This window comes from Hippocampus comes, unplaced genomic scaffold, assembly GCF_001891065.2.
Source record: "Hippocampus comes isolate QL1 unplaced genomic scaffold, H_comes_QL1_v1.1 scaffold174, whole genome shotgun sequence".
NCBI lineage: Eukaryota > Metazoa > Chordata > Actinopteri > Syngnathiformes > Syngnathidae > Hippocampus > Hippocampus comes.
Window position 1 is genome coordinate 825,540 of NW_017805983.1, and position 13,013 is coordinate 838,552.

General features: G+C 42.4%; 1 protein-coding gene across 3 annotated transcripts in view; it reads left to right on the forward strand.

Moving 5' to 3' along the window:
* LOC109528703 (receptor tyrosine-protein kinase erbB-4) overlaps positions 1-13,013 on the forward strand; it is a 168,366-nt gene that overhangs the window by 84,746 nt on the left and 70,607 nt on the right. For all 3 annotated transcript variants that reach the window (XM_019891625.1, XM_019891628.1, XM_019891627.1), the window contains exon 3: positions 10,548-10,734. In XM_019891625.1, coding sequence (XP_019747184.1) covers positions 10,548-10,734 — 187 coding nt within the window. The remainder of the gene's footprint in view (positions 1-10,547; positions 10,735-13,013) is intronic.

Here is a 13,013-nt window from a genome sequence, read left to right on the forward strand (position 1 = left end):
CTGTCCCGTAGTTTGAAGCAAACCTTTTAGCTCCGGCGTTGGTCTACCTGTGTTAATCACGTCCACTTTTGACTGAAAGTCCAGTTTTGAGAAGTTTTTAAGCTTTGATATATAATCCTCTTCTTCCATTTTGGCAGTCCGACATAGCAAATCAAAAAAAGGATCGCACTTGACTCTCCTGGCGCCTCTGCGCAGAAGAACACCGCAACATACCCATTTGCTCACGTACGCCCTCTTCATTACGGCAGAGAACTATCTGCCGCAACCTGTGCCTTTTCACTGCGGTTTTATTTCCCATCAGCAAATCTAAATATGTCACTAAAAAACATTAAACTTTAATGGTTAAAAACATTAGCCAGACTGTGGAAAAGCAGGTCAAATAAACGTATCTGCAAACATTATATTGGCGACATGCAGATATACGGCAAGCAGCACGTGCCAATTGCATGTATCAACCCAGTTTGTGATGATTTTGCAATGCAATGCAATGCAATGCGCATTCAGAGGTGCGGCTCTGCCTCACCTGCCTCCCCTGACTGCACGTCCCTGAAGTTTGCAGCAACATTTTAGGAATTTGTCTCAATCTTCCAATAATGAAGCATTACTACTTGTTCACTCTTGCTCAGTTTTTCTTGGCAGCATTTGGAAAAGCACACTTGTATTTTGGAGTATTTTACACCCGATGCCTTGATCAGTAAACGTGTCTGGAAATTTGACAAAGACATGAGCATGCGCTTAATCTTTGAATCTGTCCAGAAGATGAGTTTCACCCCAACTGACAGTCAGTTACTTTTTACAGTTGCCAAAACTATATAATATGTCACATCCTGTCACTGCAAATTGAAATTTTGCTTAACAATCATCAGAGTATGTGTGGAGGGAGTAGTACTGTGTCAGACACATCCAAAAAGTAAGTTCGCAGGCGGCAACATGTGTTTATGCTTTGTCGGATCATCGCTTGTTTTTCTGCAACCAGCAGAACAGAAGAAATCAGTGGTGATAATAAGCCTAAGCACGTCGGATGCACAAATGAGCTGAATTACTGTACTCTGATCTAAGAAAGGAAAAGAGAACGAAAAGAATGGAGCAGGAAGGAGGGAAAACCAGACCAGTAGAGATGTGTGTCAGGCTGTCGTTCTGTAGAAAGTTCTACTACATGTAGAATATCACGAGAAAAAAAAAAGATAGACCTAAAATCACTCTCACTGCTCACTGGTGAGTATTGTTTGTATTGTTTGGCCTTTGGTCACACATGGTGGGGGCCTTTCCATCTCAAATTCCTGGATCGAATTTCTGGCCCAGTGTGTGTATTGCAATGAAGTTAGCCCTCCTATAACTGTGAAATGTTCTCTTCATCTTGAATTTCATTGGTTTAATTGGAACACTAGCCTGGCTTAGTGCTTTTCCACCTACACACAGTTGTGCACACAGACATGCGTACCTTGTGTCGCTACAAATCAGGACATCCATCAGCGATTAAGATTTGATTCAGGGGTAATGAAGCAGCTCAGCAGTGCAACGTGCTGTGTGTCACAACTGCATGTGACAAAAATGGCCACCCTAATCACACACACACACACACACACACACACACACACACACACACACACACACACACACACACACACACACACGTTTGCATGCATGTGTACGGCACAGAAACACCAGGCCTATCAAATCTGACACTGTTTTAATTCACATTACAGCTGTTTGGTTATCTAGCTTGAATGCAATGTGCAGTTTACAAAGCTCCCAATTGTGCCGTTATGGAGAAAATACCAAGATGGACATTTTGCTTTCGGACTTATCCACTGAGACGACTGCTGTGCCATGTTTGTGCGCGTGAAATAGGTTCTTGTCGCAAGCTGGTCTGCCCTTTCTTTATTTGTAACCTTTGCTGGGTTTGTACCCCCCACATAGGACATTGTCACGGGTTTGTCTTTTGTGTACGACAAGAATTTCTACTCGAGCTTGATATTAGGAGTTATGAATGTCCACAAGCTTTTGCCACAATGTCGCAGTTTGGGGGGGGGTGATGATGCAATCATGCTCTCCCTTTTGGTGAAGTGGAAGTTTTTTGTGTAAATGTGTCTTGACAAGCAAGTTGCCTCACAGAAGCCACTTATAAAACAATCTGTTGCATGATGGACACCCTGTCTGAGACAATAAGTATCAGCACTGGGTGGAAGAAACGCAATTGCTTGAAGCAAACACACAATCACTGGCAGGGTGGAAACCAGTCAGAGTCTCGCAATTTTGATTCAAGGTGTTCATGTCAGAACATGCTGCCTAACCAACACTTTAGACATCACATATGAACCAAAGTATGGAGACACAAGTCAGCGGCTATACAGTGGAACCTCAAGTCGAATCCAATTCATTCTTGGGTGCAGGACAACTTCTCATCCATTCTGATTTTAACCCATAGGAAATTATGAAAATAAGATGCCCCATAATCATCCAACTGAAATGTTTAACATTCACTTTAGTCCCCTTCAAAGGCCCACATACATTACTCCAGCTCTTGATGTTTCAGATTATCACGCAGAGACAGCTCCAGGACTTTTTATCTCCCGGTGCTAAAGGGGAGCTTTACAGATTTATAGAGGTGACTGAGGAAATAATTCATAAATATATATTTTAGAATATCAAATAAAAAGCTGGAGGAGCTTTACTTGGGCTACACAGATTTCATAACTGTTTTAGAGAACGGCATTGTGCATGCTATTTGCCCCAAAATGCAAACATTCCACGAGGAGGGAAAGATAATCAACAAGTTTCAACATAGAAAATCTTATCAGCTACTTAAAACATGGCCGTCACTGCAACGGTGTTTTGAAAGCCTATAAGATGCCTGCAGTATTAAAGAAACTGCCCAAAATCTAGCCATGAAGAAAGACACGAGGCCTTTTTCCAACAACACTGCACTCGAAAAGTACAGATATTTTGCAAGGGATGACTCGAGGGTGAAAATGACCTGTGAGTTCGTCATTGCTTAACGACCGACCCTTGAGCATCGTTGAGGAGTTTTGTCAGCTAATAAACCACTTGGTACTCCGTTTTGTACTTCCAAGCCGCCACTATTTTTGGATGTATTCCAGCAAATGATGTGACACATTCTTTGCACACACACGGAAGAACGGAAATAAGGATACAAGCTCCACTACTGATTTATGTGTGATGCTAGCCCTGTTAGCTTTGCTAGCTTGCTAGGTCTGGCCATGCAGCGGCTGGAAGAGAGCTTCAAACTGCACAGGGCTGCGCTATATGCAGTGCTCAGTTGTACATTTACTGTATTTATTTATTTATTTATTTTAGTTGGAAATGCACTTTGTGAATCCTTACTCAAGAGTTTATGGATTCCCATGAAGCCCTTATTTTATAGTTTTGTAATTCCATTCATTCCTAGTTTTAATACTTGCTGTTCAGTTAAGAACTTTGCTGATCTAAGCACAACCAAAAAGACCAACTGAAAGCATTTGGCAGGTTTTCTGAAGACATCCACCAAGGCAATTGAACAGTCATCTTCACAGTGACATATTTCTGGCGTGGGTTTTCATTTATTACAAAGTCAATGACCCTCTCAAAGGCAGCTGATTTTTTATTTATTCGTTTATTAGTATTCGGGGATTTTTTTGTTTTTTTTTTAACAGGTTTCCTCCAAATCTTGAATGTCACGCCTGAGTGCTCTCAGCACACTTAACAGCCAAATGGCCCCATGAGATGAAGAGGTGCATGCCGCTCTCACTCTCATGCAGCCCATTGAGGCGAATTGGTAAACAGGTCCCCACCCGCCCATTGACTTTGCCACCACGTGGAGGATTTAGATTGCACCGCCTGCCGCCGCCAATTCGGTCGACTCAAACTGTTGAGAGTCTGTGCTGACATGGCCCACTGCACTCTCCTTGACTCTCTGGCAGACTGCTCTATATGTATGGAAATGAGTGGTAATCACAATAATATGTGTCCCATCTTCTTGTATTGTAACCGTGTTATTATATTTTCCGCAGCTCGGTGGCTTTTTGCCCTTTATCTATCAAGTTTCAATCTAACCTCCGGGTTTTTCGAGGCCCTTTCCCCCTTCTCTTCCTTTGTGTGCTATCCCTCCATGTTTACTTTTCCACTCATCCAGGTGACAGAAGCAGGCGTGCAATTAATTATGCTTAAAATGCCAATTAATTCTGCTGAAAATGGGTGTGCCGAATTTCCCGCCTCAGCGTCACTGGGCCTCCTGTCCGTGAACTTCCCTAATTTTTGTGACTTTGTCGAAACATCTCCACCAGCACCATCTCATTATCCAGTACCAATAAGACCGCAAGGTGTTTTTGTTATTGTCGCACCGTTGTGCCGAGCCTGTCTTCAGTATCTCATTATTTCCCCCATGCGGTTGGGACTTGAGTGAGAGAAGTTAAACTCCAGATCATCTTTTTTTACACGCCAGCATCCCTTTCCCTGACCTGATGTTGTCTCTGAACCTCACAAATATGCGAGTCAATAAAGTATAATCATCTGTGAGCATAGCTTTCCTAAATCTTTTTCAAATGATGTTATGCTGGCGTTTTCTCAAAATGCTGGATGCTACCCCGAGGCAGCTCCTTTGAACAAAAGGTAGACATTTCTCTGGATATTCAGTGGCGAGTTGCCTCCAAAGTTGCCTGAACAAAAAGTTTGCCTAGGCCATTAGCCTGAAACGGCCGTTTTATTCAGTTTGCCTGCATGACTTTCTGCTAATTTGTCATGAAGGTTTGTGAATCCTTGTGAGGTGAGCTTGTTTAACAGAATGTCATTTGCTTTCTTTGTACGGTCTCGGCCAGCTGGATTTCCTCTCGTCCGTCTATCTCCAAGCAAAGTGACTGCATTCTTAACAAGATCACTCCAAGACAAACCGGAAATTTGGCTGAACAACATGAATCATATCATTAAAGCAAATTCATCCACGTCAGCTGCCATGAAGGACGAAGGCTTCGAGCTGTAAATGTCAAATTAATTGAATGTACATGGTAACTTGCAAGCACAGATGTTCTACCTCCTCTGTGTTCAGTTTTCATAACATTAGATGCATTCATTTCCTGGTGAAGTTGCTTGTGGAGGCTCTCAGTCGTACAGGAAAGTTCCATCGTAGAAAGGGTTCTGTCAGTCGTCATCTGTACCTGTGGGTAAAAAACAAAAAACAAAAAAAGCAAAAAAGGACGTTTCGCTTCTCTCACAGAAGCTTCGTCAGCGGTAGACAACCCTGAAGTCTCCGTGAAGACTCCGGGAAGTTGCTCTGCGCTAAAAAGCTGAGCGTGGCCTGTTTGAGGACTGGGTGGGGATGGTTAGTCACGCCCCCATTGGTTTATTAGAGGCCCATTGGTTTCTAAATTCCCTATCATTGGGTCTTGATTAGGCCTATTGTTTGGGCTAAGGCTGAATAGCTACACTTTCCTGTACGACTGAGAGCCTCCACAAGCATCTTGCGGTCAATGTTGGGAAAGACTCCCTCCAGCTGAGTGACTGCATTCTTAACAAGATCACTCCAAGACAAACCGGAAATTTGGCTGAACAACATGAATCATATCATTAAAGCAAATTCATCCACGTCAGCTGCCATGAAGGACGAAGGCTTCGAGCTGTAAATGTCAAATTAATTGAATGTACATGGTAACTTGCAAGCACAGATGTTCTACCTCCTCTGTGTTCAGTTTTCATAACATTAGATGCATTCATTTCCTGGTGAAGAAAGATGTGTCATTTTTCAAGGATGCAGTTGGAAATCTCCCTTTCTGAGTGATGGGTTTTTCAACTAGCGCCAGGTTGACAGGAAGTCCATAAAGGTACTTTTTTGTGGCCAGACATAGCTTCTCTCTCTCTCTATCTCTCTCTCTCTCTCTATTGGGAGATGGTCTTAGTCTTCTCTCCCAAACACCAAGTCCAATGCGGGCATGGTGCCTTTTGTAAAATGCTGACTGCAGCAGGTTATTACACAAAATCTTGTCCTTGTGGATGCCAACAATCTTCAGCTGTGTGAAATGAAAAAAAAATACCAATCATAAAACTACGAGTGCTGTTGGAAGCCTGACGCACAAGCACACAGCAATCAATGCCTGGCAATGGTGCACCTTGCTTGTGTCAAAGCCAGTCTTGGACACGGGACACAGTTGCAGCGTTCACTTCACGGTTCAGAGAGGTTCACCCTCCGTGAAGGAGGTATCAGATTTAACCTGTCTCCTATTTACAATAACTTGTTGACCAGTAAGGGACATAGACATGCTGATCAGGCTAACTGAAAGTAGCTATTCAGCCTTAGCCCAAACAATAGGCCTAATCAAGACCCAATGATAGGGAATTTAGAAACCAATGGGCCTCTAATAAACCAATGGGGGCGTGACTAACCATCCCCACCCAGTCCTCAAACAGGCCACGCTCAGCTTTTTAGCGCAGAGCAACTTCCCGGAGTCTTCACGGAGACTTCAGGGTTGTCTACCGCTGACGAAGCTTCTGTGAGAGAAGCGAAACGTCCTTTTTTGCTTTTTTTGTTTTTTGTTTTTTGTTTTTTACCCACAGGTACAGATGACGACTGACAGAACCCTTTCTACGATTCCTGGTGAAGAAAGATGTGTCATTTTTCAAGGATGCAGTTGGAAATCTCCCTTTCTGAGTGATGGGTTTTTCAACTAGCGCCAGGTTGACAGGAAGTCCATAAAGGTACTTTTTTGTGGCCAGACATAGCTTCTCTCTCTCTCTATCTCTCTCTCTCTCTCTATTGGGAGATGGTCTTAGTCTTCTCTCCCAAACACCAAGTCCAATGCGGGCATGGTGCCTTTTGTAAAATGCTGACTGCAGCAGGTATTACACAAAATCTTGTCCTTGTGGATGCCAACAATCTTCAGCTGTGTGAAATGAAAAAAAAATACCAATCATAAAACTACGAGTGCTGTTGGAAGCCTGACGCACAAGCACACAGCAATCAATGCCTGGCAATGGTGCACCTTGCTTGTGTCAAAGCCAGTCTTGGACACGGGACACAGTTGCAGCGTTCAGAGTAAAATGGGAAATTTATTTGAGAGCTGGTCAGATCTCTGGCGAGAGGCCGGAGTGCACACACAAGGACCAAACACACTGGCACGGACAAAGGGAGACAAGGACTATTCAAACACAAAGTGAGGGGCAACAGATGGAGACAATCCGGGCAAGGTTGACATTCAGACTAAAACAAGAGGAAGGGCAAGTTTGTTGAAACTTGAACTTTTTCGTTTTTCTAGGCTTGCGCAGTAGATAGTGTTTTGTCAAATCTAACAGAATGCTGAAGAGATTATGACAACTGGAAGTAGTTGGACTTCCTGAAATTCCGCCTTTGACTACATCATATTCTTGTCATATCTGATGTCAAGAAATGTTGAGAGGTTAAAGAGAAACACACACCTGCGAACATCCTGCACCTTCTGCACTTTGATGATTAAATCAAACTTGTTTGGCTCTCCATTTTTGGCCTTAGTGTATTTACCCAACATGCGGTTTAACCTGCCGCAGACAGGTCAATTGAAAAACTCTTTGCTACACAATAGGACACTACTTTATGAAGATAGTGGGATGGAAAGAAAACTTGGGATGCGTCATGTGTATCTGACCTGTGTCTGCAAAGTCTCCGACAGTTGCAGTTTTTGAAGCGTGTGCAGCGCAGCTTGGCAGAGATATTCACCAGAGTAAAAACAATGATGCCTGAAGTGAAATTTAAAAAACAAAACAAAACAAAAATCGACACACTTTCTGCAAAGACACAAGTGCTGAGAGTCGTGTTGGAAAACACCCCACTAATCAACTCTAGCACGAGCCTTGTTTAGTACACAGTGTAGAGAGTATCCATCGAATGAAATCGCCTGGCTTACAGGCAGCTTCTCCAGTTTCAGATTGTTTTCTTTTCTTTTTTTTTCTTTTTTTGTCAGAAGCAGAGTGCAGCAGGGGGGAAACGATCCTCGCTGCAGAATCCCTCCTGATACTTTTCGATGATTCCAGCACCTTCGATGACTATTGATCTAAAAAGGTTTCATCTATGTATTAACGTGTATTTAATTACAGAGAAGAAGTAAATTATGCCAACGCTATGGAAATGCTAGAGAAAGGGCAGAATAATCATGTAATTGAATGAACTCATTTACCAGGATTTTTTTTCTCCAGTTTGTTTTTGCGCTCCCTTTTCCTGATGTTGCTAGGCAACAAGGAACTCTTATATACTTGTCATTTTTTTTGTATTTTCCGGACTGGGGGCTGGCTAGGAGAAAGGGCCACAGTCGGAGCAGCAATGAGTGCGCCAGCCAGTCGCCGGGGGCCTCAGTGGGCACGTGGGGCTCACCACGGAGTTAATGACAGCCGGGTGAGCTCAGCAAACCCCCAGCAGTGAACACAAGGCCACAGTGGGGGTCAAAGTAATGGCAGGGTATGACTTTCAACCAGGGGGCGGAATGAAAAATCCCCTGCAAGAATACAATGTTATTTTCCTGTTCGTTTTCTTTCCAGTTGAAGACGAGATGGCAAGTAAAACAACTTTGCTCTCCAACGCACTTTTTTTTTTTTTTTTTTTTTTTTTTTAAACCGGGACTTTCTGGTGGTCCTCACAATAGGCATCCACTCTGTAATAAGTATGCTAATCAAATCATTCACTGAAATGAATGCTGCTCTTTTATTATGTTGTTCTCTCACTCTCGATGATTGACGCACTGCAATCTTGCTAATGAGCACCTCCACTTTCTGTTTAGTTTCCATTGTGTTTGCGGCCAGGCTGCGAGCCGCTATATCGAAGCTTGTGTCGGACACCTGCTATTATCACAAAGCTCCGAACTATCGGTCTACAGCACTTGCGCATTTCCCGCTGCGCGCCTTCTCCGGGCCAGACTTATGACAAACCCACCATTAGTACCCACCACCACAAAAGAGGCATTCCTGAGACTTTTGAATGTCATTGAAATCCTTCAGAAAAATATGTTGCACATGATATCACTTTGAAGGAGTCCACTTTTTTTTTTTTTTTTTTTTTTTAATGCTGTAGGAAATACAATTTAGTAATGTAGTTGAAACAGAATACTTTGCTTATAATTGAACATGTTTGAAGGTTAATCAAATTAAAAAAGGGCTGGAGCAGCGGTGTCCAATTTTTTCTGTGTCACAGAGGCGCTTTAATGTAGACATCGGCAAAAGTGGCAGTCGGCAAAAACTCCGAAGGCTCATCTTCAATGCTGGCCGCCGTGCGGAATGCTTGAACCGGAAAGCTCCTGAAAGAGGTGAAAAATTGTCCGCTGGCACTGATGTTTTTCAACAATAAATATCCTAAAACACTATAGTAGCTCATTCACAATGCCTCTTTGATCAATTCTTTTGTCTCTACATTTGATCATTTTCTCTCAGTAACTTATGTTTTGAAGATCTGGAATGAGAGTGCTGTCTTTAAAACTGTAGTGTGTCACTTTTTTTCTGAACACACAAAAGCTTATTTTTCACCTGAGCCACTTCTAAAAAATATTACACAGCGCTATCAGCTCCTCTAACTTTGTGTTACTATACCCTGCATTTGGCCGTGCGCAGTCCCCCACGCTCCCGTTTGAAAAAGCTAACTAATTTATTATTTCGCATTTCCTATAGCAGAAGATAATGACACAATAATTACATCTTCCTAAGGATTCATCTTTTTTTCCTTGCCCCACTCAGGCAGGGGAAGCCCCAGGAGTGACCCGGGGAGCAAAGTGCGTTCCAAGTATCCTGAACCAATGCGTCCTTTAAAGGAGCGCTTCCAAGCCATGTGGCATCTTACATTTTAAGCAGAACATTATGCTGTACCAGAAAGAGACCATGGTGATATTGAAGCACCTTTAATACTCTTTAATTCATTTATTTATTTATTTATTCATGTATTTATTGATTTGTTTACTGATTAATAAATCATCAATGACATCAGGTATCGTTTGTAGCGGGCCAATTTTGGCATGTGGGCCACTCGTTGCCGACCAATGGCTTATGTCCTATTAAAGCAGGGGCAACAGCAACAGACAAAAACTATAAAGCTTTCAGTGGGCAGGAGAATGCTTGCAGCCAGAAAAGCATGCAGCTGCCCACCTTTTCTGACATAAGCACATGAGAGAAAATAGCCCTTAAACATGTTCAACCAAAGATTCATGCCCTTTCTTTGAAATCGGTTTGACAAACAATTTACCTCTTGTCACGTCGGTAAAAAGAAAAGCAACAAATGTTTATGAATATGCGTTTAAAATGTGTGCTACTGTGTAATTCACTAATGTCAGATGTGAACGCTCAAGGATCGGGGGGGGTCATAATCACAGGAAAAATGTGCAAAATCAGGATGCATTTAGGCCGACATTTTCCTTTTTTGGGGGGTCATGCATCCTAATTTGCCCTTGATACTGGAATGGAGCGACATAAAATGACATAATTTTGCCCACACAAACATCTGGTTCCCACTTTTAAAATGGATCTTCAGTAAAGATGCTAGTGCTCATCTATTGCAGCTTCATTCTCGTCTTGCTTTCAAATTCCAACTGCATCTTCTCTCTTCTTTGCAGTCAATCAGAGAGGTGACAGGCTACGTGCTGGTGGGTCTCAACCAGTTCGACTACCTTCCATTAGAGAATCTGCGGATCATCAGAGGTACCAAGCTGTACGAAAGCCGCTATGCGCTTGCCATCTTCCTCAACTACAGACGTGATGGGTACTACGGATTGAAGCAGCTGGGCCTTCGCAACCTCACAGGTAAGCAATTGCTGTCAAATACTATCAAAGAAAATGTACGGATCATTGTTGACACTGCAGCCTCTGATCAAACCTACACATCCTATGCAAACATGAAAGAACGGAAAATGACCTGATACCCTCAAATCTGTGGATTTTTAAGTTGCGCACAAGTTACCGTATTTTCCGCACTGTAAGGCACACCTAAAAGCATTCCATTTTCTCAAAAGGCGACGGTGCGCCTTATAATCCGATATGTCTTATATATGGATCAATATTATGATATCATGGATTTAGTATTTTAAATGTTCTGTAAATCGCTTTGTTGCAGTGCAGCGGTTGTGAAAGCTCCATATGAATGAAGCTGTATTGTATTGTAATATCTTTAGCACAGCTCCATCTAGTGGATGGATGCGCAAATGCAGCCACTATTGCAGCTTCTATTCTATGCGCCTTAGAAGGCAGTGTGCCCTATATCTGAAAACAGTTTTAAAATAGGCCCTTGATTGAATGTGCGCCTTATACTCCGAAGTGCCTTGTAGTGTTGAAAATACGATACAAAGAAATCCTTGTCAATCAAAAAAAAGTTGCTATGCCGATAATAGAACATCAGTTATTTTGATGAGTCACTGGAGGTTCACGCCGGATGTTCCCTTCAAACTACAAATATATTTTTGTTTTGCTCATTTGGAAAATGTCACAATTCCCCGCTTGTGTTTGACTTATGCATATTTAATAGGCACAAAATTAGGGCTCAGAATTTGATGTCACGTCACTGCTACAAAATTAATTTTGTGTTGTATGGTAAGATCAAATATCACTCCGAAAAGGCTTATTTTCTCTTTTAATTACATTTCTCTTTTATGCGCTCAAAATTGTTCCTCTCTTGCCAAGTGTGCTCATAAATGGCTGTTTCGGGGTTAGTATTCGTGTACGGGCGCGCACACACACACACACACACACACACACACACACACACACACACACACACACACATTTGTTTTGATTCTATTAGCACAATTTCGTCACACAGATTATTTGTGGTCATGGCCTTACAATCAGATCATCTCGTAGTGATGTGGTGCAAGCCAACATTATCCTTTATCATAGATTTGAAACTGGACTTCTCAAGAAGAGGTTGCTCTGCCATTTTCTCCAATGAATCGTTTCCTCATTTTCACCTGATGACACGGAAGAAGAAGGTGAAGGGTTATTGTGGCATTCCATCTACGCACGTTCGCAGAAAAGCACAAACTGTCGATGGAGAAATGATGCCGGATCAACACCTGATGACAGCATGCAATTTGAGGAGAACCAAGGACCGAGGGTCACTCCTTTGCAGTCCTTTGCACATAGGACATAACAGAGAAATGTTGCATAAAACTCATCAACAAGCTACAGATTGTATGGATTGTGCGTACCAAACAAAAAGTTCATCTTTGGCATCAATTCGACAGACTGTGGGAGAGTTGACTGTAATCTGTTGCGGGGGTGTTCTTCCAGTTCGAACAGAACAACATCCTCGGGTGTGTCAAGTTGTGGCCAATGGAAAATTCACTTCCAGCATGCATGTCCTCCACAGTACAGCCAAGGAACAAAAAAAATGTCCCACAAAGCCGCCAGAAATCTCAACAACTTGTTGGAAATTTAGCACGAATGAAGCCACAGTAATAGTCAACTTCCATGTCGAAACTGAGTCTAATTTGTTATGGCCAATTTCAAGTTCATTTCTACAACATCCTTTGTGTAGTGCTTGGAGGAAAGCAAATATCCGCCTAAGTTGATCAAGGATTGGACAATTGGAAAATTTGACACCGTGACGATACTCTCCCACAGTTTGAGCAAAATTTTGAGGAGTTTTCCTCAAACACAGCACTTCCTTAAGCCACTCGAATCAATCACGGTTCAAAAACGCTGCTGCAAGAAAACATATTGTCACCCTTTAGAATTGCCTGGATTTCTGCATAAATTGGCCACAAAATGTAAGACTTAGCTCAAGGAAACTATTGTATGGACAGCTGAAATCCAAGTTGAGTTGTGTAAAAGAGGCACACAACACGATGTGTGGACAAAAATGGCACAGCACACCACCCCAAGTGTAAAGGTTGGTGGAGGGGGCATCATGGTTTGAGATTGCTTTGCCCCTGCACAGCCTGGATGCATAGCTATCGTTGACAAAAAAAAAAAAAATCTCTCTCGATATATCTATATATAGACAGAGATATTTATCTCTCTCTCTCTCTCTCTCTCTCTCTCTCTCTCTCTCTCTCTCTCTCTCTATATATATATATATATATATA